Below are 19,462 nucleotides of genomic sequence, written 5' to 3'. Positions count from 1 at the left end.
ACAAATTTATTATCACTAAAGCGACAATCTTTAAAGTCTTTTAGGAAATATTGTTTTCAGAATCATAATAATGAAAACTTATAAAGTTTAAAACTTTCCAAATAAAACTTCTAGTCTTGCCGTAGTGGAAATGGTACAAATAGCTTTGCAACAAATAAATAAAGTTAATTTTTACTTTATTTTGATATATAAAAGTTAAACCCAAAGTCAAATTAAATATAGTTTTTTTATAACCTTCCAGAACATTTTTTTTTATAAATAAAACTAGGTGAAAACTCTGAATTATGAAACTGTCAATGTCAAGTAGAGGGAAACACGACTGAAAAAAAGTTTCAAAATAAAAAAAATGTAGAAAAATTAAACACTTTAAAAATATTTTAACCCTCAAAATATATATATATTTTTAATTTCTAAAACTTTTTTTATTTAAGATTTAACTAGAGAAAAATTTTCGTTTGAGTTCATTTAATATATTTTAGGCTTTTGTGTATAAGATTTTGTTCATTTTAAATTAGCCCTTTTGAAAATTCTTTGATAGGGACTAAAAGATAACTGTCTATATGTTGTAGGCAAAAAAAAATAAAAATTAAAAATACTATTCATGGAAACTAGAGTAAAATAGCAACAATCAAAAATATTTTTTTATAGGTATTAGAAGTCAAGAATAAGCATTTTATGAAATACTTTTTTACAATATGAATATTCATAAAAAAAAATATTGAGAACAATGTTTAATTCCACTGTAACGAAATAAAAACAATGTTGCATGTAGTTACCATTGCCAACTCACACCGATACAATAATTTCTAAGAATCTAGTTGGTGCCATTTTCACAGTCACAAGAAAACCACATGGTAAGACAAAAGTAACGTATCAGATGCTATGTCACTGAAAAGAAGGCAAGAATTTGAACAGAAATAAACTAGTATCATAATATGATTACTATAGCTCATACAGAAGCTATTATTGCAGATTTTTATCAGAAACAAAGAGTAAGAAACAGCATCAAAGTAAGAAGGAAGTATGAGTATCGATGAAATGCAAAAAATGGCTTCAAGTAGTGTGCCCAAATGGCACTCTTCATCAGTCACAACCAAAATTGTCAATAACTTAAATCCTATATGCCAAGCTACCCAACAATTAACTCTCAAAGGGAAGTTCGTGATCATACACAACCAAAGCAAATCAATTCCTGGAAAGTTTATTTCTGTCCAGATTTACAGTGGAACTGATGTTGATCCTGGTAAGTGCACCTTCTATGCAGATAACATTGGTGCACAATCTTTTTCAAAAGGAATAGTCTTTATGAAAGAGTTTTTGAAAATACTAGATTATAACTTTTTACTTACTATTTTTTCTTTACTAGAACTTGTTTGAATTACATGGTTTACTATATTTGTAAGATATGTTTTGATATAGGGAACATATTATGTTTACAACTTTGTGTCGCACTGGACAGAGACTGGTAAAGGGAAATTGAGCGAGAAAGCACATTTCAAACAAGGTGAGAGCATGAAACACTGTCATGATGCACATACCACGATATATAAAATTAAGATACATGTTGACTCAAATTTTGGAACTCCAAGAGCTTTTGTTATTCAAAACAAGTACAAGAAGAAGTTCTTCCTTCAGTCTGCATCTATTGAGACTTCCAGCAACCGCACCATTCACTATGATATCAATTCATGGATATATCCAATGAAGAAGACCAAATCTGATAGGCTCTTCTTCTCAAATAGAGTATGTTTTATATTATTCTCTCATCAAGTTAATCATTTGGATCATATAAGTGACACTACTTAGAACTAGTCCCTATATGAAAAAAAGACCTTGAGCTTTTATCCTTATATGTCCTTATCAGTACATATAGGTACTGATATTACTAAGGGTGTGTTGATTTATATTTTCAATATTTTTGAAGTATTCAACATGTAACTAAACAAGGTTGCAAAACCGTTGCTCAAAGGTGTTAGGCAAAGAGCATGGTATGTAGTTGAGTTAGAGATTCCTCAAGATGTAAACAAAACAATATGAGAAAACATTTCCCAATTGTTTCTGTTTTTTGGTTTCGGAAAACTTTGTTGGGAACAATTTTCTAAACATAATAGATTCTGAATGAAATATTAACTGCTAAGTAGTGTGAAGTTGTTTCAGAAAACCGTTTTTATAACCAAAAGACAGTCAATTAGGCACTAGGGTATGTTTGGACAAGTTAGTCCATAAGCACTCTTAAAAAAAAAGTGAAATAAGTTTCTCTGTATGCTAAAATTAGCTTGTGCATAAGGTAATTTTAGAATATGCAGAAACTTGTCTGATTAAGTGCTAAGTCTCTAAAGTTTTAGTGTCCAAAAAGGAGTCTTGTAGTGACTAAAACATATTTTCATGCACAGTTGTAGGACCAAATGATTAGTTTAATCTTCTTTTCCTGATATTGGCAATTTTATGTTACATGAAATTGCATAACTTTGTGGTTATGACAGTGTTATCTTCCAAGTCAAACGCCAAGAGCATTAGTGGAGCTAAGAAAGGAAGAGCTTGATATATTGAGGGGTAATGGAATGGGAGAAAGAAAGGAATGGGATAGAATCTATGACTACGACTTCTATAACGATCTTGGCGATCCTGAAAAAGGTCCTGAACACCTTAGACCAGTCCTTGGTGGCACAAAGTTGTTTCCATATCCACGTAGAGGAAGAACAGGTCGAAAACAAAGTACAGCAAGTATTTATTTTACTTTCCTTTTAAATTCAGTTCAACGTAGAAACCTAAATTGGCATGAACCATTGGAATTTCAGCTTAATAACATGCTTTAATACACTTGGTTTAAGGTTAGTTAAGCCTTACAAGGTATTGCTGAATCAAGGGTGGATGCCACACTGTTACTTTCTTACTTCTGAATGGCGGTTGTGTGCATTGACTAAAATATAAATGAATGCAAACCTCATTTTACAAGCTGATTTTATAAAATTGATTTAGGTTTAAAGTCTACTTCTTAACATTTACATACTAGTTTTAACCTTTCAAGTTTTTCATTACCTGCTTTGGTACTCTATGCCTTGCATTTGTGATTGGAGGACCTCACTGGAAAAATGAGCCTAAATAAGAAAATAGTCCTTTGAAATTAAAGGGTATGTGTTAAATTGTGTCTCCAATATAAACTAGTAGCATTTTGAGTTGATTCTCATTTCTATTTTCACGTGTCTATGGAAAATTTTAGGTCCATCTAGTGAGAGCCGGCCACAACCAATGAACTTTGGCATATATGTTCCATCAGATGAGAGATTTGCCCCCAATAAATTGAAGGAGTTGAAATCAAGTTGTGTCCATGCTATGGTACATTTTTTGTCACCAAAGGCAGAATTATTACCACAGAGAAATTCTGCAAACTTTCAATCATTCGAAGAGTTACTTGAGATGTTTTCTAGCAATAGGAGCCAAATAATAGAGGGGTGGATGAAAGACAACTTAAAGAAACTGATACCTGTTGCGTACTTGAAGGAAATAACTATTGCAAACAAGGAAAATCATGGACAATTGCCTATCCCTCAAATCATATCCGGTAAAGAAATCTTGATACCCTTTATTTGTATATAATATTTCAGTTAGCTGGTTACAGTGTCAGTTGATTTAAGAGATCGGTTTGTATGGTAAATAAATCTTAGATTGAAAAGTAACATATCAGGAAATTTGTAACCTAGTTAAATTTCAAGAGTTTTATCCTTACATTGAATTTGTCAAAGATATTACTAGTTATGCTAAGTTGTTTCATGACATTGTTTTGTGTGATCTTTTGCTCTCCAGAAAATGAATTGGCTTGGAAAGATGATATAGAGTTTGGAAGACAAATGCTTGCAGGAACTCACCCCACCAGAATACAATGCTTAACGGTACTTAATACACATATGAACTAGGATTTAGAGCAATCTGCTATGTTTTATGATGTATAAAGTGTTGCAAATCTCCTATTCAATTCTTGGGGTGTTAACAACTTAGTAGTCCAAGTTCCACAATTTGTTTGTGACTTGGCCAACCTGGGTTATGCTACAGGACAATTGATGAATCCCGCAACAATCTCTCTAAGCCAATTGTCCTACTAAGAATCAAACTCTTCAATTATGACTCCGTCTATTAGAAATCAAATTTGTGACTACAATTGTAATACCAATTGTTGGATCGAACACTTTTAAAACTAAGTTAAAAGCTATATTGATGGTCAAGTTCTATTGGAAGAAAATAACAAATAAAGTATCATGATTTGATTGTGACTTGACCCACCTAACATATGTCACAAAACAATTGATGGACCTTATAGTAGATACTTAAAAGAAAAACATTGTTTCTTACAGTGGAAACATAAAATATCTTTAACTCAAATAGAAATTGAGAGTGAAAAGGTTTTTTACATTGCCACCTAATCATAGATTGTCATTTACCGTAAAGTTATGTGATGTTTAGAATATTTTGTCAAAAGTTATAGAATGATTTTCAATTTTTTTACAGCATTGCTCAACTTGCTCAGTTCATGTTCTAATTGAAACCACCTTTTCTTGACTTTGTATCTTTTGAACCTTTTAATACTCTGTTGCAAATAATCTGTCGCAGTTAAAGAATATTCCTAGGACCAAATGGCAAATACTCTGAACTGTGCTTGTTCTCATGTGTAGACCAGCCAAAGTTGTCAAATCAAATTTGTAGACTGTATATAGTTTCCAAGAAATATAGAATGAATTTAAGTTCAGCTTTAGCATGTTGGTCACACTTACAGTAACTATGCCTTGGTAAAATTGTTAGTTCTATATCTGTGTAATGAAAATGATATTCAAACTCACATTTTTGGCCTCATTATTGTTGGTTTCAATTTTCCTTTCAGACATTCCCACCTCAGAACAAATATGGAATACAGAGTTCAATAAAGAAATCAATCATAGAACAGAAGCTAGAAGGATGGACACTTTCTCAGGTAAGTAACCAAAGTCATGAGGCTTTGGCATTGAGAAAATAAACTTGTTTTTTGTTACTTCTTTTGGAAGATACTAATAAGGTTTTAGTCACAATTCTTATTTACTTTCGTTAACCTTTCATGAGCTAATAAATTAGAAAATTAAAATGCAATTTGTAAAACTTAAGCTCTTTTCAAACAATAAGTATCATAGTTCAGATATTTGCCACAACAATCATTTTATGTCATATGAAGAGAAGACTTCCTTAATGAAACACGGTATCATTATGAAACATGAACAAATCCATATAAGAGACTAGAACATTACTTTCAACCTAAAACTTTAAAGTGATAGGTTTATAGTTCTTCTACTCTTCTTATTTATTTTTAGCTAATGTGGAACTTCCAACTCATCTTGAATTTTTAACACAAATGATAAACATAGTATTATTCTACTCCATGCAAGTATAATAGAAGAAAACTTAGATACTATTGCTCCTGTTGGTACTGTTAGTGTTGTTCTCTAATCACATTTGAAGCTTCACCTCAGTTGTATATGATGACATTTAAAGGACTTATTTGTTACTCAGATTACCAAGATGAAACACCAAATCTAATGAGAGAATACTTGCAGTAACTGTAGTACTGTATATAAGATTTGTTCATTATATTTATAGTAGTTAATGAAGCAAACAAATTTAAAACAACTTGGCTAAACTTTTATTGGCTAAATTTAAGTGTTATTTCTTTCTTGTCCTCTTTCCTTGCAAAATTGTGTAGGCAATGGAGCAGGGAAGAATTTTCATGCTGGACCACCATGACTACCTTATTCCATATTTGAACAGAATAAACGCAAATGGGGTATGTGCTTATGCATCAAGGACCCTTCTATTCTTAAGGACTGATGGCATGCTTAAGCCATTGGCAATAGAACTTAGCTTGCCAGGTCCATCTCCTCACCTTGAAATCCATAGGGTTTTTCTTCCAGCCAAACAGGGAACACAAGCAGCACTTTGGCAGCTTGCCAAAGCTCATGTATTGGCTAATGATTCCGTTTATCATCAACTAATTAGCCATTGGTGAGTTGAAATCTTTCTGCAATCACAGTTACTAACTAAATTTTCACTCTGCATAGATTCATGAAAGTAATCTGTTGCACACTAATTTCTGTACTTTTTTTTTCTGCATCACCTCAAAATGTCAAATCATGTGACAGAGATAAGAAAAAATATGATTAAGTTTGTAAAGAATATAAGTCAATAATCATGTTTTAAGAATCCTTGTTCTTTTCCAATAATGGTTTCTAGAATTCCTGTTGATTCTTTTACGCATAAGAACAATCCCTATGAATATTTCAAGTATGTCAGTGAAATTAAATACAGTGATTCTTTGTATGTTGTGGAAACATTTGCTTTCAAATGCAAAAGAAATATAGTTTTATTTGAGAAAATAATGAACTACAAAGAAATTCAGTAGTACACTTATTCTGTTATCACCTTTGGTTTGGAATTTAAGTATCATGCAATGAAAACTTATATGCAGGTTATGCACCCATGCAGTTGTTGAACCATTTATCATTGCCACCAAAAGAAGGCTAAGTGTTATGCATCCAATCCATAGGTTGTTGAATCCTCATTTTAAAGATACCATGCACATAAATGCCTTGGCAAGACTCATCCTTATAAACTCCGGAGGAATTCTCGAGAGAATCTTATTTCCAGGTGAAATCTGTATGCAGATCTCATGTGATCTCTATAAAGAATGGAGATTCATTGACCAAGCACTCCCAGCTGATCTACTCAAAAGGTACATTACAAACCTTCGTTAAGAATGGTTTATGAACACACATCAACCAGATATAAGACCAATTATGTTAAGAAATAGATTTTAAGCCTAACTTAACTTCACAAAACCAACTTGTAAAGTGAGGTTTGCATCCATTTATATACTCTAAACTAGCTTTATCACTAGCCGATGTAAGACTTCCAATAAATTATAGTATATAAGTGGATGTAAATCTTATCTTAGTTCTGTGAGTTTTGTAATCTTGTAGCAAGAATTTAACTAGAAAAATTGTGAAACCTCTAATTGTGCAAAGAAAACAGCCATTTATGACTAAGCATCACCTACATCTACCTTTTTTAACACAAGAAAACTTTAACCAATCTTACAAACAAAATAGAAAATTGCAGATGTATCAAGTATTTAAATGATAGTTAAAAAATATAAATTAACAACACTCACTGTACGAGACACTGTTGTACAAATCAAACCTTGTGTAAAATAATACCCAAGTTTTAGTCCTTATGTATCCTTATAAGTATACATTGGTCCGTTTTGTTGCACTGTGTTTTCTAAGTCCTAGTCCCTAAAGTATATGTCCTTTCAGGAACTAAAACTTAAGTTTCTTATATAGAAGGACTGACTCTTAAATGAGTATCATTAACAAAATCCAGATGACTCATTTAACCTAAAAGAGGCATAAAAATGTATAAAGAAGGTTAAACGATTCACTTGGTCCCTGTAGTTGTGTCATTGTCTCTCCAACATTTCTTGTAGCAGTTTTACATTGCCATAAAGTTTTCTTTGGTGCTAACAACTAGGGTGAAAACTCAACTTTTATGCATAATGTAGAGGAACTAAAACTTACAGTTTTCTCATATATAGACTAGAACATAAAACTGGTGAATAGTTTAATCCGGATGGGAATATACTGAGATTCCATTACTTTCACCTTAATGCATGAGCTAATCTAACAGCAACTAATTTTGCAGGGGCATGGCTGTACAAGATCCAGACATGAATAACCCCACAGGGATTCAGCTTCTGCTCATGGACTATCCCTATGCCACTGATGGACTTGAAATATGGGTAGCCATCAAAGAATGGGTCAAAGACTTTTGCTCATTCTTCTACAAAGACAACGAGGCCATTGAGGGTGATGTTGAACTGCAAGCCTGGTGGTCAGAGATTAGAACTCAAGGCCATGGTGACAAACACAATGACACATGGTGGAACCAAATGACAACACTCTCAAACCTTGTGGAGACACTAACAATCCTCATATGGATTGCTTCTGCCAAACATGCATCTCTAAACTATGGCCAATATGCATACAGTGGCTACCCTCCAAACCGCCCCACACTATGCAGGAAATTTGTTCCTCTAGAAGGGACAGTGGAGTTTGGTGAGTTCCTCAAGGACCCAGATAAGTTTTTCCTCAAGATGCTTCCTGATAGGTTTGAGATGAGTCTTGCAGTGGCATTGGTGAATGTTCTCTCAAGTCACACTTGTGATGAGGTCTACTTGGGGTGCCAGCAATCACCAGGGTGGATAGACAATGAAGTGATTCAGAATAGGTTTGCTGAGTTCAAACAAGAACTAAAGGAGATTCAAGCAAGGATCATGCAAAGGAATAGGGATCCTAAGCTTAAGAATAGACGTGGCCCTGCGAACATTGAGTACACTCTTCTCTACCCTGATGCAGCTACTTCTTCTGCCTCAAAAAGAGGAATCACAGGAAGGGGTATACCTAACAGCATATCAATTTGACTTCTTGTTATACATCACCAAGTTTTCATTGTTGATGGATAAAACTTATGTGTATTTCTTTAAACGTTTTTGCTGTTGTTATATCATTAGAATTGAAGTTTCATTTTGATAACTTACTAAGATCTTTAATGCAAACTTTAACTTTGGTTAAAACTCTAAATTTGATGGTAAGCAACACTAAAAACAATTCCGACTCTGCATCTAAGTTTTGTTTCTTGGTGATATACATCAATTCCACGGGTTAAGGAACTAGTGGGTAGCTTTAAAGTTGTTGAAAACTGACTTGTTAGTTGCATATGTTTTGGAAGATTTCAAATTTGTTTCAGTTTGAATTAGTTAATTTGATTGACGTAGAATTTATCTGTTTGTTAGTGGATTAGTTATTTCCAATTTTCTAGCTAAGTCATTAGCAATGGTTGCTAGAATAAGGAGATGTGATCTCTTAATTAGTTTTTTCTTAATATATTTCAATCAAGTTGCATTTAATAAGAAATAACACTTTTAGAGGGACTGGATACGTGGGTCGTAAAAATGCAATCCTATCTTTAATGGGGAAGACAAAGACAATGATATGTGGGTCGTAAAAATGCAATCCTATCTAGAGAGAATGGATTTATTGAAAGCTATGGAAGAAGATTATTTTGTTCATGAAGAGATATTTTATTCTACATAATAATGTCTCATTTGTAAGCACTTTCTGTTACTGCATAAATAATGCATACTTTCTATGCACTTTTATTTTTTAGTTGTTATCTATTATGTTACATGAGTGCTATTTAATAGCCTCTTTAATTTAATAAATGTACTCAGTTTGCAAGAGTAGCATTATACCTTTTTTATTCTTTTCAAACTGGTATCAGAGCTCCTAGTGGACCTGATACAGAAGCTGCAGCTTACGAAGATGAATAATGACAAATTCTCCGCAAAAATTCCTTACTTTCACGGTCAACATTATGATCATTGGAGTGAATTGATGGAGAATTTTTTATGTGCCAAGGGTCTCTGGAATCTGATTAAAAATGGTGTTGAAGAGCCTGTGGAGGGTACTATTCTGTCTAGTGAAGAATCAGAGCAGTTGGAGAAATCCAGAATTGAAGATCACAAAGTCAATGAAGAATCAGAGCAGTTGGAGAAATCCAGAATTGAAGATCACAAAGTCAAACATTTCCTCTTCAGGGCCATTGATAGATCAATTTTCGAACAAATTCTGGATAGGAGCACATCTCAGATGGTTTGGGATTCTTTGAAAAGAAAATATGGAGGAAATGATCGTGTGAAGAAATCAATGCTCAATGCATTGAGAAGGGAGTTTGAGTTGCTTGAAATGACAGAAATAGAAACCATCACAGAATATTTTGCTAGAGTCATGGCAGTGGCAAACAAAATGAGAAGCAATGGAGAACTTATGCCTGATTCAAAGGTGGTTGAAAAAATACTTCGAACGTTGACACCATGTTTCACCTATATCGTGGTTTCGATCGAAGAGTCAAAGGACACAGAGACAATGTCTATTGATGAACTTCAAAGCTCCTTGGTAGTCCATGAGCAAAAATTTAAAAAGGTCTACCAAGATAATGAACAAGTACTCACATCAGAAAGCAGTAGAGGAAGAGGAAGAGGAACATATCGTGGTCGTGGACGGGGAAGAGGAAGACAATTTTCTTTAAAAGCCACTGTGCCACCACTTGGGACATTTTCAGTATGAATGTCCTCTATGGAATAAAGGAGAAGCAAATTATGCAGAGTTAGATGAAACAAAAGAGCTTCTTCTGATGGCTACTGTAGAAAAGGAATCCAAAAGGAGTGATGCATGGTTTTTGGATTCAGGGTGTTCTAATCATATGTGTCAAGATAAAGGTATGTTTGTAGAATTGGCATATGGAGATCAACATTTTGTCAAATGTGGAAACAACTCTCAGATGACTGTCCTTGGAATAGGAAGTGTCAGATTGACTTTTAATGGCACAACCTTCCTTNTTCATGATGTATACTATGTCCCAGAGCTTCAAAAAAATTTGTTAAGCATGGGACAATTACAAGAAAAAGGCCTTGCTATCCTTATACAAAAAGGAACATGCAAAATCTATCATCCGTCTAAAGGTTTGATCGCATATACAAAAATGAGCAGCAACCGTATGTTCATTCTCTTTAATGAAAGATCTATCACCCTACCCATTGAAGAATGTCTACACACCTCCTCTGACCTCACTTACCTTTGGCATCAAAGGTTTGGCCACTTAAACTACAAAGGCTTGAAGACACTACAAACACGACAAATGGTTCATGGGCTGCCTGAACTCAGCGACTCTAGTATCATGTGTGTTGACTGCTTCACTGGCAAACAACATCGTAATCCAATTCCTAAGACAAGTAAATGGCACGCTAGCAAGGTCTTGGAANTGATACATGCAGATATTTGCGGTCCAATAGAACCCATTTCAAATAGTGGAAAAAGGTATTTTTTAAGCTTTGTTGATGATTATAGCCGTAAAGGTTGGGTGTATTTGCTCTCCGAAAAATCTGAAGCTTTGGAGTGTTTCAAATCATACAAGAAAATGGTGGAAAAGGAAGTTGAAGCATCCATCAAATGCTTACGAACGGATAGATGAGGGGAGTTTAACTCTCTTCAGTTCAAGCTATTTTGTGAAGAACATGGAATAAAAAGGCAACTTACCACAACTTATACACCGCATCAAAACGGAGTTGCAGAATGCAAAAACAGAACTGTTATGAATATGGTACGTTGTTTGCTCTCTGCCAGAAAGGTTCCCAAGTTATTTTGGCCTGAAGCTGTAAACTGGACATTTTATTTATTGAATCGATGTCCAACGCATGATGTGAGGAACATCACTCCACAAGAAGCTTGGAGTGGAATTAAACCTTCAATAAACCATCTTCAAGTTTGGGGATGCCTGGCTCATGTGCACATACCAGAGGCAAAAAGAGGTAAGCTTGATGATAAAAGTTTTCCTTGTATTTAATCCTAAGACAAAGAGGATTGTTATTAGTAAAGACGTTATATTTGAAGAAGAGAAGAGTTGGGATTGGGGTCCAAATTATAAAGAGCAAATAGAAACTGAGTTGTTGTGGGGTGATGATGATAAGTTACATATTGATGAATTTGAAGAAAATATTGAAGTTGATAGTGATGGTGCGAATAGTGAACATAATGAAAGTGTCATTCGAAATGAAGCAACAATGAATTCACAAGAACACATAATTCAAGGGAGAGAAAGAAGAAAGCCAAGCTGGATGGAAGACTTTGTTACTGGAGAAGGATTAAGTGAAGAAGATGAAGCTGAGATAGCCTACATAATACAAGATGTCACAAGTGAAGATCCAATTTTATTTGAGGAAGCTCTTAAAAAAGAAAATATACTCGCTTTCACAAATTCTGATTATGAAGAAGATGGGAATGGTTGATTTATTGAAATAAACTGACATGCTGGAAGTCAGTTTAAGGGAGGGAATGAAGAGATATTTTATTCTACATAATAATGCCTCATTTGTAGGCACTTTCTGTTACTGCATAAATAATGCCTACTTTCTAGGCACTTTTATTTTTTAGTTGTTATCTATTCTGTTACATGAGTGCTATTTAATAGCCTCTTTAATTTAAAAAATGTACTCAGTTGGCAAGAGTAGCATTATACCTTTTTTATTCTTTTCAGTTCAACCGTTGCCGGAGAATCATGGTCCAAATCAAAATTCATAAGAAATGAAAAAGAAAGAAGGAAATAGCAAAGTCGTCCTTGTTTTTTGATGTTACAACATTGATCTTCACGTAGATTACGACCCTTAAGTCACAACAAGACCCTTAAGTCACAACAAGAAATTGGGAATTTTTGTAGGAATAATATGAAATATATGACAGGATAAAAAACATGTAAGTGTTGAACCTAAGGAGGGAATTTGAATTACAAACAATGAAAGAGTCAGAGACAATCAAGGAATACTCAAACACGTTGTTGGGCATTGTTGGGAATCCGAGTCTAAGTCTCATTGGATAGAAATGAGAAAGTAGACCACTATATAAAGATGAAAGACTCATTAATTCATTGTCTTAAGATTTTTGATAGAGAGTGGTGTCAATCCCTTATGTCAAGCTAATAAAGTCTTAATGATTCTTTTTTGGATGTTGCTCCCTCCACCTCCCCGTTTCCACCCTCCACTTCCTCAATTATTTTTAACTTTCTTTTAATTACAAAAATAACTTTTTCTTATTTTTTTTTTTTACTTTTTAAACCCTCTTTAACTAAGTAATCCTAACTTTCTACTTTCTATTTCAGTCACACTTTCACATCAGACTTTCACAACAACCCACCTCCCCTTCTCTGATTCTCACCCCCACACTCCAAGTTTCATTTTCTAAAACTTCTCGGATTCTCACCCTCTCCAAGTTTCATTTTCTAAAACTTTCCAACTCTCCTAGTTCTCTCTTCCTTTTGTGCGTGGTGATTTTAGCTTTTGGTGTGTGCGGCAGTGCAACGCGGTGGTTGTTGCTTAGTTTCGATTCTGCCTCTTGGTCTACGAGAGGTTAGTTTCTTTCATTTCTTAAGGTTGTGTTGATTTCTGCTTCGTTTTTTTGTAAATGTATGTAATATAGTATTTAAGATTGTGTTTGATTTCTGCTCTCTGTGTGCGCGGGTTTTCTGTTGCTCTGTTTTTCCTGTTGAGGTTTTTTGTGTGCGTAGGAGGAAGAAGACGTTCAGGCCTAAACAGATGTTGACATCCGTTTCACCTTAAAGGGATGTTGACATACGTTGACGGATGCTCATATTCATTTAATGAAGGTTTCAACATTATTAGGGTTAGGGTTATTCATGCACCTTTTTTTCAGAGTGCACGACTACCTTTGTAAAGAAAGAAAATAGGGAAAAAATTGTCTTATTAATTTTGAATAAAATATGATAAATATATACAAAGAGAGAATCTATAATTCTGCTATTTAAAATATGAGAAATATATACAAAAGAGACTCTATAATTCTGCTATTTTATCCCTATAAATATTTTATAATAATGTAATATTATTACTGTAATTATTCTATAATAATATAACATTATTACTGCAAATCACCTATAATAATAACAACAATATATTCTCTCAATAATCTCGAGATATGATTTATTTTCTAACCGCCTTCAAAGCGTAGAGATGATTAGAGATAATTAACGATGATTAAACTTCTACCTCCAAGTACAAAGATGATTGAACTTTGTAATAGAGACTAATTCCTTCTACCACACTCTCACGTTAAAGAGAAGAAAAGCGAAGCAGTAAGAATGAAAACATAAACCTAAAAGAGTTAAAGAGAATCAATAATAGATTATGTGATGGAGTACGTAAAAATTATAAAATTTTAATCTAAAATGAATTTTGTTAAAAAGATAAAATAGAAATAAAAAAATATAGTGAAAGGTAAAAGAGGAAATGGAAAGGTGGAGGGAACAAGTGGGGTAGTGGAGGTAGCAACGCCCTTCTTTTTTAATCTTAATCTTGTTATATAGGATTCAAAAAGCGTATTATAAAGGCTTTGTTACCTTCGGGTTGATGTAGTGTTCATAGTCATTGACACTGATGGATTTTCGATTCCATTTATGTTTGCTTTAAAGAATTTTGAAGCGAAGAAAGAAGAGGGTTTGTGTGTTTCATCATTTACTCAATCTTCGCTATCCACCTCAGATTTGAGGGTAATTCACTTGAAAAGCCACTTTTATTCTTGTTAAAAAGTATTACTTTTAATTCATATAGCTTTAGTCAAATATAGTTATGACTTTTAATTTTTTTATTCGTATTATATTCTAAGAAAATATTATTTGAACAAAAAACTTTCAATCAACTAAACAAATAAATATTGTATTAATATTTATTATTTTTTATTCTACTATTTAAAATAATTTTTACCAAAAAAAATATCATTACTAAATATAATTTTATATATTATCACCATTAAGGATAATTTAATAATATTTATTTTTTAATCATTAAAATATCTTTTTAATCTATCATATTAATAAAATCTTACACAAATTTTAATTTTACTTTCAAATTCATTCTTAATCACCTTCAAATCTCTTAAAAAAGAAACAATACAATTTAACGTCCGTATAGAAGTAGTCGTAATGCTACAAAGATTGATGTGAAGACTTTGACTTGCTAGAGTCTAGATGTAGACAATCTGATAGACGAATTACCAAGTTGATAATGGTTATAGTATAACCAGTCTTCGTAAAATGATAAGTGTTAAATATTGGTATATTTTATCATGTATGAATGAAAACTTATTTAGATGTATACCGAATAGGAACTAAATGCCATTTGACTTGGAATGGCTATCTTGAAAATTTTCAGAAATAATCATAAAATTCATAAGCTTCAACTACTTATGTTCACTACAACAAGTGAGTTTCATTTCTAACAAGAGTGTTTTCTATAGTAAGATCAATTTTATTTATCACGTTTAGGAAACAATTGCTCAACCAGCATGGCTATGTTCCATAATATCATTTTCTTCATTTCTCCTTTGACTACCCCAGTTTACTACAAATAAACAAGTTTTCATAGTTTGTTATGAATTCAGCACTGATAATTTCAGATTTAAGTAGAAACATAGCATGAGAATATGGACACAGATTTTAACAGCCAATACCAAACTTAACTGATCATTTAAGTAATCACACGCTACTTAGACAAGGAAATAAAACATAGTCAAACATAACTTATGAAAGTGCATATAAAACATTTAAAACTAGAAAAGCTTAGTTTGATGGGAAGGCAGAACTGAGGAAGGCCTCATCCTCACAGTGCAAGTTGTTGGACTCCATCAGAAATTCAATTTCCCCACTGTTGAATTTCAGAAGAAAAGCCAATCTGATGAGCTTAGCAAGCTCAGGAACATGGTCATGATGCTCTTGCAAAACACCCTCTGATATGGCTTCTGAAAAATATGTAGCATATTTTAGCAGACTTGCATCTTCACTTTGCCAGTTCATTTGGGTGAAAAACTTGGAGCTTTGTCTTTGCCACCGTACCATTCTGTTTGCCTTTTTGATAATATTGTCCCCTGATGATAAAGACAGAGTATAACTTGCAGTGACTGCACCGTTTGTCTCAAAGAAACTCACTTTCAGCAGATCTTGAACAGCTTCATGTCTCTTGCTTGGTTCCATTTTAAGACTAGAAGAAGAAAGGAAACCAAGAATAAGCTTAGCCAACACCTTCACATTACAAATATGACCAGGATCAACTTTTTTGAGTTCAACACCGTCGATCAAGGATGACTCTTCCATGCTAATAGATTCAGAGATATTTCGAGCACCGATTTTTCTGTACATGTTAAACCACTCACACCTGGTCAATGGTGCCAAGTTCTGAGGATACCAGACAAAGACTTTCTCCTGCTCAAAAAGCTTCTTCATATGAAGGTTATCAGCAATGAAAACATCATTCTTGTTTAACAAAAATATTTNATTGTTGCCAGATGTTGCAGGCAGTTTCACCAAGCAATTAGCTAGTTTCTTCTCAGATATTGTGGACAAATGATTGAACATAAACCACCAGAACTTAAAACATTGGTCAGGTGACAACTCTTCCACTGAACTCTCCCAATCGTTCCAAATATTGATGTAATCATCAAGGGAGGGCANGCTACGGACTTCCAAGGCAAAGGAGAAAAATGGAAGAATTTTCTTTTCATACACTTTATCCAATACATAAAATTTTGAACCAAAAAGATTATCCTTGTCATGCATGACGCATTGTTCAGAACTGACCCACTTAGCACTTTCTGGAATCCAAATTTTTCTGGCAGCTTTATCTTCAAATTTCCACTTGAATTCGCTCAAATACCTATACACATGCACAAGGTTGTAATAATTAGAAAAAAATGAATCATAGATACCATCATAGGCTTAAAATTTTGAAAAGAATGTAGAAAAAGAGGAATAATCTTCTTGAGAGAAAAAGGATGTACCCATATGTTTTCACAATGGTGTCATAATCAGAGAGATTGTTAAGGTGATTAGAAATCAAGGGGCACCCTTTCTCAACGTCAATGGTTACTCCAATTGCATTGAGTTCTTTCTTGTATGATGCAATTTCAGGTCCATGAAAATTTTCATCAATGAAAGGCCCATCTGTTGGCTTGAGGTACGTATTCCACTTGGAGTCAAACAACAAACAGTTATCTGGAGACCTATAACCAGCATGTGTTTTCAACCAATTTCCAGACAATCTGTTTTTTAGNTCATCTTCAATTTCGNAAACACCCACATNCATTTTAACGCGGATGCATTCCAGCAAGGAAANAACACTTTCNGNAGTAATNGTGGAGNGATCTGAAGGAAAATTCAAACATTTNAACACAAACTTCACCCCGTCTTTTACTTCGGTAACAACACCANTGCTCTTCAGCTCTTTCTTGTATTCATGTATTCCCTCACCATAGCATTTNTCACTGTCATCAATGAAAGGGAGACAAGAAGCTATNGAAGAGATAGCTTTCCACTCTGGACCATATAAAATGCATGCTNTTGGAGACCTATAACCACCATCCCTGGTCTGCAACCATTTCTCAGNACGAATGATNTTANAAAATTCANGAGGAAATTTGTATTCAGTTCCCTCAAGCACCCTACAACATGAAAGAAATGACTTAACNTTATGTTGGTTAAATGAAGCTTTTGATGCCTTCTGTTTGAAGAGATNAGCAAACTTTTTGATNGCCTCATCNAAGTGAATAACCACCCCTATGTGCTTTAGTTCNTCCTTGTAAGAGAAAATTTNCTCTCCATAGAATTGATGATCTATTANAGGAAGACCATCGAATACCTCCAAAATGCAGCCCCANAGAGGGTCACGCAAGAAACATTCAGAAGGAGTTTTGAAACCCATGANTGTCTTCAAGCACNTTGCTCCCTTGAGTGAATTTATGNGTTTACTAGAGCCACGCNNNAATTNTATACATTCCATTAACAAAACAANNGCCTCAGNTGTCAAATTNGCCAAATCTGAGGATGATTTTAAATGGTCAATGACCACTTGATAGTTTTCATCAAANCCAACNACCACACCCANCAACTTCAACTCCTCTTTGAACTTATANATNTCCNTACCAAAANAATCCTTATNAATGAAAGGGATNGAACTAACTTGAGANGCAACNAGCCAGTNTGAATCATACAATACNGATCCTATAGGACNCCTTAGACCATGAGATGTNNGTAGCCAACTTCCCTCTCTGATGCAGTTGACAAACTNNTCTAAGGGAAGATAATTTTGCCTCAGATATTGGATGAATTCAAGCATNAAAAGNATATGATTTCTGNTTAAAGTGAAAGAAGCTGCNCGCGACATTAGCTCTCTTCCAATGAATCCACNCGCTTCCTCACAGCTGAACATCACCCCAATTGTTTTCAACTCTTCCTCGTACNCTGATATTTGATTCNCATAAAAGCCCTCATCAATNAGNGGAATGTCAACAAGAANAGAACCNCTCTGCAAAATTCTTCCTAATGATGAGCNAATTAAAAATGACTNCGAAGGTGGTCTCCAATCATTGACNGTAACTTTAAGCCAGCTTCCTTCNTTTATGCATTTCAAGAACTTATCTGGCANATTCCCACCCNTANGCTTCAGATTTCGAATCCAATCCAGAAGCAAAAGGGCATTTTTTTTNGTGAGTGGNGTTTCCACAGANGAAAAACCAGCATTTGGGGGATATATATTAGGTATATCAGAAGCATNAGCANANTTTTTCAGGAATTCTATGAGNTNCCCATACCCTGTATGTTGGCCTGCACAATCCAATGNATGCAAGTACTCCTTTCCCAGCTCAACATANTCCNGNTTTNTCCATGGATTAGATACAATCAACTCTGCCCATTTGCTCCCACTTGCAGGNACAAGAACCCCTTTTCTGCNTCCAATCACANNACCATACTTGTCCACAAGTGGCATTGAACTACACAAACCTTGAACCNCACTACTTGATAAATATCTCTTNGAGAANGANTGGTATAAGAAATGGACATATTTAACNGCAAGCTTTGAGTCATTATTTATAGAACTACAAAGGACTCGTGCAAAAGTGTGCATATTCACAGTAGCGACACTAACTNGNTTTTCTAGCCATTNCAACAANGTCTGCCTGCNTGGTGACTNANAGATGGCTTNNTGTGTGNCTTGCGGCATAAAGAATCGNGAGGTTTTGCANNAAAATTCANTGTTCCAATCAATCATCCAAGAGCAANGAGAANACGNACTTGGATCTGCTAGGACTACTTGCTTGGCCCCAGGNTGGCTGCTGCATTGACGAAGAGTAAAATGGGACAATTTATTATCAGAATTCACATANTTNATTAATGNAATGTCCATCATATTGGAGCCTGTGAATATTGACCAGTTTTTAGCAATAAACAGTAAAAGCTTCAGATAAAGANCTTCTGATGCTTCATCCACTAGATTAGAACTCTGGATGCACTTTGCATACCAATCAGTGCCNACTTGTTTTANCNCNAGAAAGCTGAGAANGNGATCATACTCAGTTCTATCAAATGAAGAACTCAAGATTTTTCTTTCATTGTGTGATGACAGATTATNNANGTATACTCTTTCTTCCCGAGCATCAGTCAAAATGTCCCAGAATTCTGGNAGNAGCCTGCTAACTTCACACGGCNTATAGAANTGNTTCTGCTCNTTGTATGTCTCAACAGGAACAATGTTTTCTCCAAGAANTTTTTNTTTGATTTTCTCCCTCACNTGATTNAACTTTTCAAAAGGAGAANTATCAATGGGAAGGAACCTGAAGATGGGTGNCAAACTGNATATTGGAGCTTCATNTGAAGCTCCTATAACAAGNGTTNTGAATGCATCCATAAAAGCTGATGGAACACATTCTAGTATCCCTTGATTCCACTTGTTGTCCAAGAGAATTGTTTCCCTTGATGAAGCCAGAACAAAATCTGC

At 34.3% G+C, this 19,462-nt stretch overlaps 3 protein-coding genes across 4 annotated transcripts in view; 2 read left to right on the top strand and 1 right to left on the bottom strand.

Moving 5' to 3' along the window:
- The first annotated feature begins 961 nt into the window (after positions 1 to 961).
- LOC106773843 (probable linoleate 9S-lipoxygenase 5) lies at positions 962 to 8,670 on the top strand. Of its 2 annotated transcripts, none has more exons than XM_014660600.2 (9): positions 962 to 1,243; positions 1,460 to 1,743; positions 2,484 to 2,703; positions 3,221 to 3,562; positions 3,805 to 3,890; positions 4,874 to 4,963; positions 5,723 to 6,021; positions 6,485 to 6,748; positions 7,717 to 8,670. In XM_014660600.2, the coding sequence occupies exons 1-9, from the start codon at positions 1,024 to 1,026 to the stop codon at positions 8,492 to 8,494; spliced, it is 2,583 nt and encodes an 860-aa protein (XP_014516086.1). In that variant the 5' UTR covers positions 962 to 1,023; the 3' UTR covers positions 8,495 to 8,670. The 2 variants fall into 2 exon arrangements, with proteins under 2 accessions (XP_014516086.1, XP_022641800.1); XM_022786079.1 differs by having other exon boundaries at positions 2,484 to 2,724.
- Positions 8,671 to 9,443: 773 nt separating this feature from the next.
- On the top strand, positions 9,444 to 10,199 carry LOC111242482. Its single transcript, XM_022785905.1, has one exon. It carries the CDS (start codon positions 9,468 to 9,470, stop codon positions 10,197 to 10,199), a length of 732 nt encoding a protein of 243 aa, XP_022641626.1. The 5' UTR covers positions 9,444 to 9,467.
- A 4,855-nt stretch (positions 10,200 to 15,054) lies between these two features.
- Positions 15,055 to 19,462, bottom strand: part of LOC106773296 — an 8,188-nt gene continuing 3,780 nt past the window's right edge. Inside the window, exons 3-4 of the mRNA XM_022785904.1 lie at positions 16,470 to 19,458; positions 15,055 to 16,345 (exon numbers count right to left, since the gene is read on the bottom strand). Of these exons, the coding sequence (XP_022641625.1) occupies positions 15,256 to 16,345; positions 16,470 to 19,458 (4,079 nt within the window). The 3' untranslated portion in view covers positions 15,055 to 15,255. The remainder of the gene's footprint in view (positions 16,346 to 16,469; positions 19,459 to 19,462) is intronic.

Source organism: Vigna radiata, chromosome 9, assembly GCF_000741045.1.
Source record: "Vigna radiata var. radiata cultivar VC1973A chromosome 9, Vradiata_ver6, whole genome shotgun sequence".
Taxonomy (NCBI): Eukaryota; Viridiplantae; Streptophyta; class Magnoliopsida; order Fabales; family Fabaceae; genus Vigna; species Vigna radiata.
This window is presented reverse-complemented; position numbering and strand designations above follow the sequence as displayed.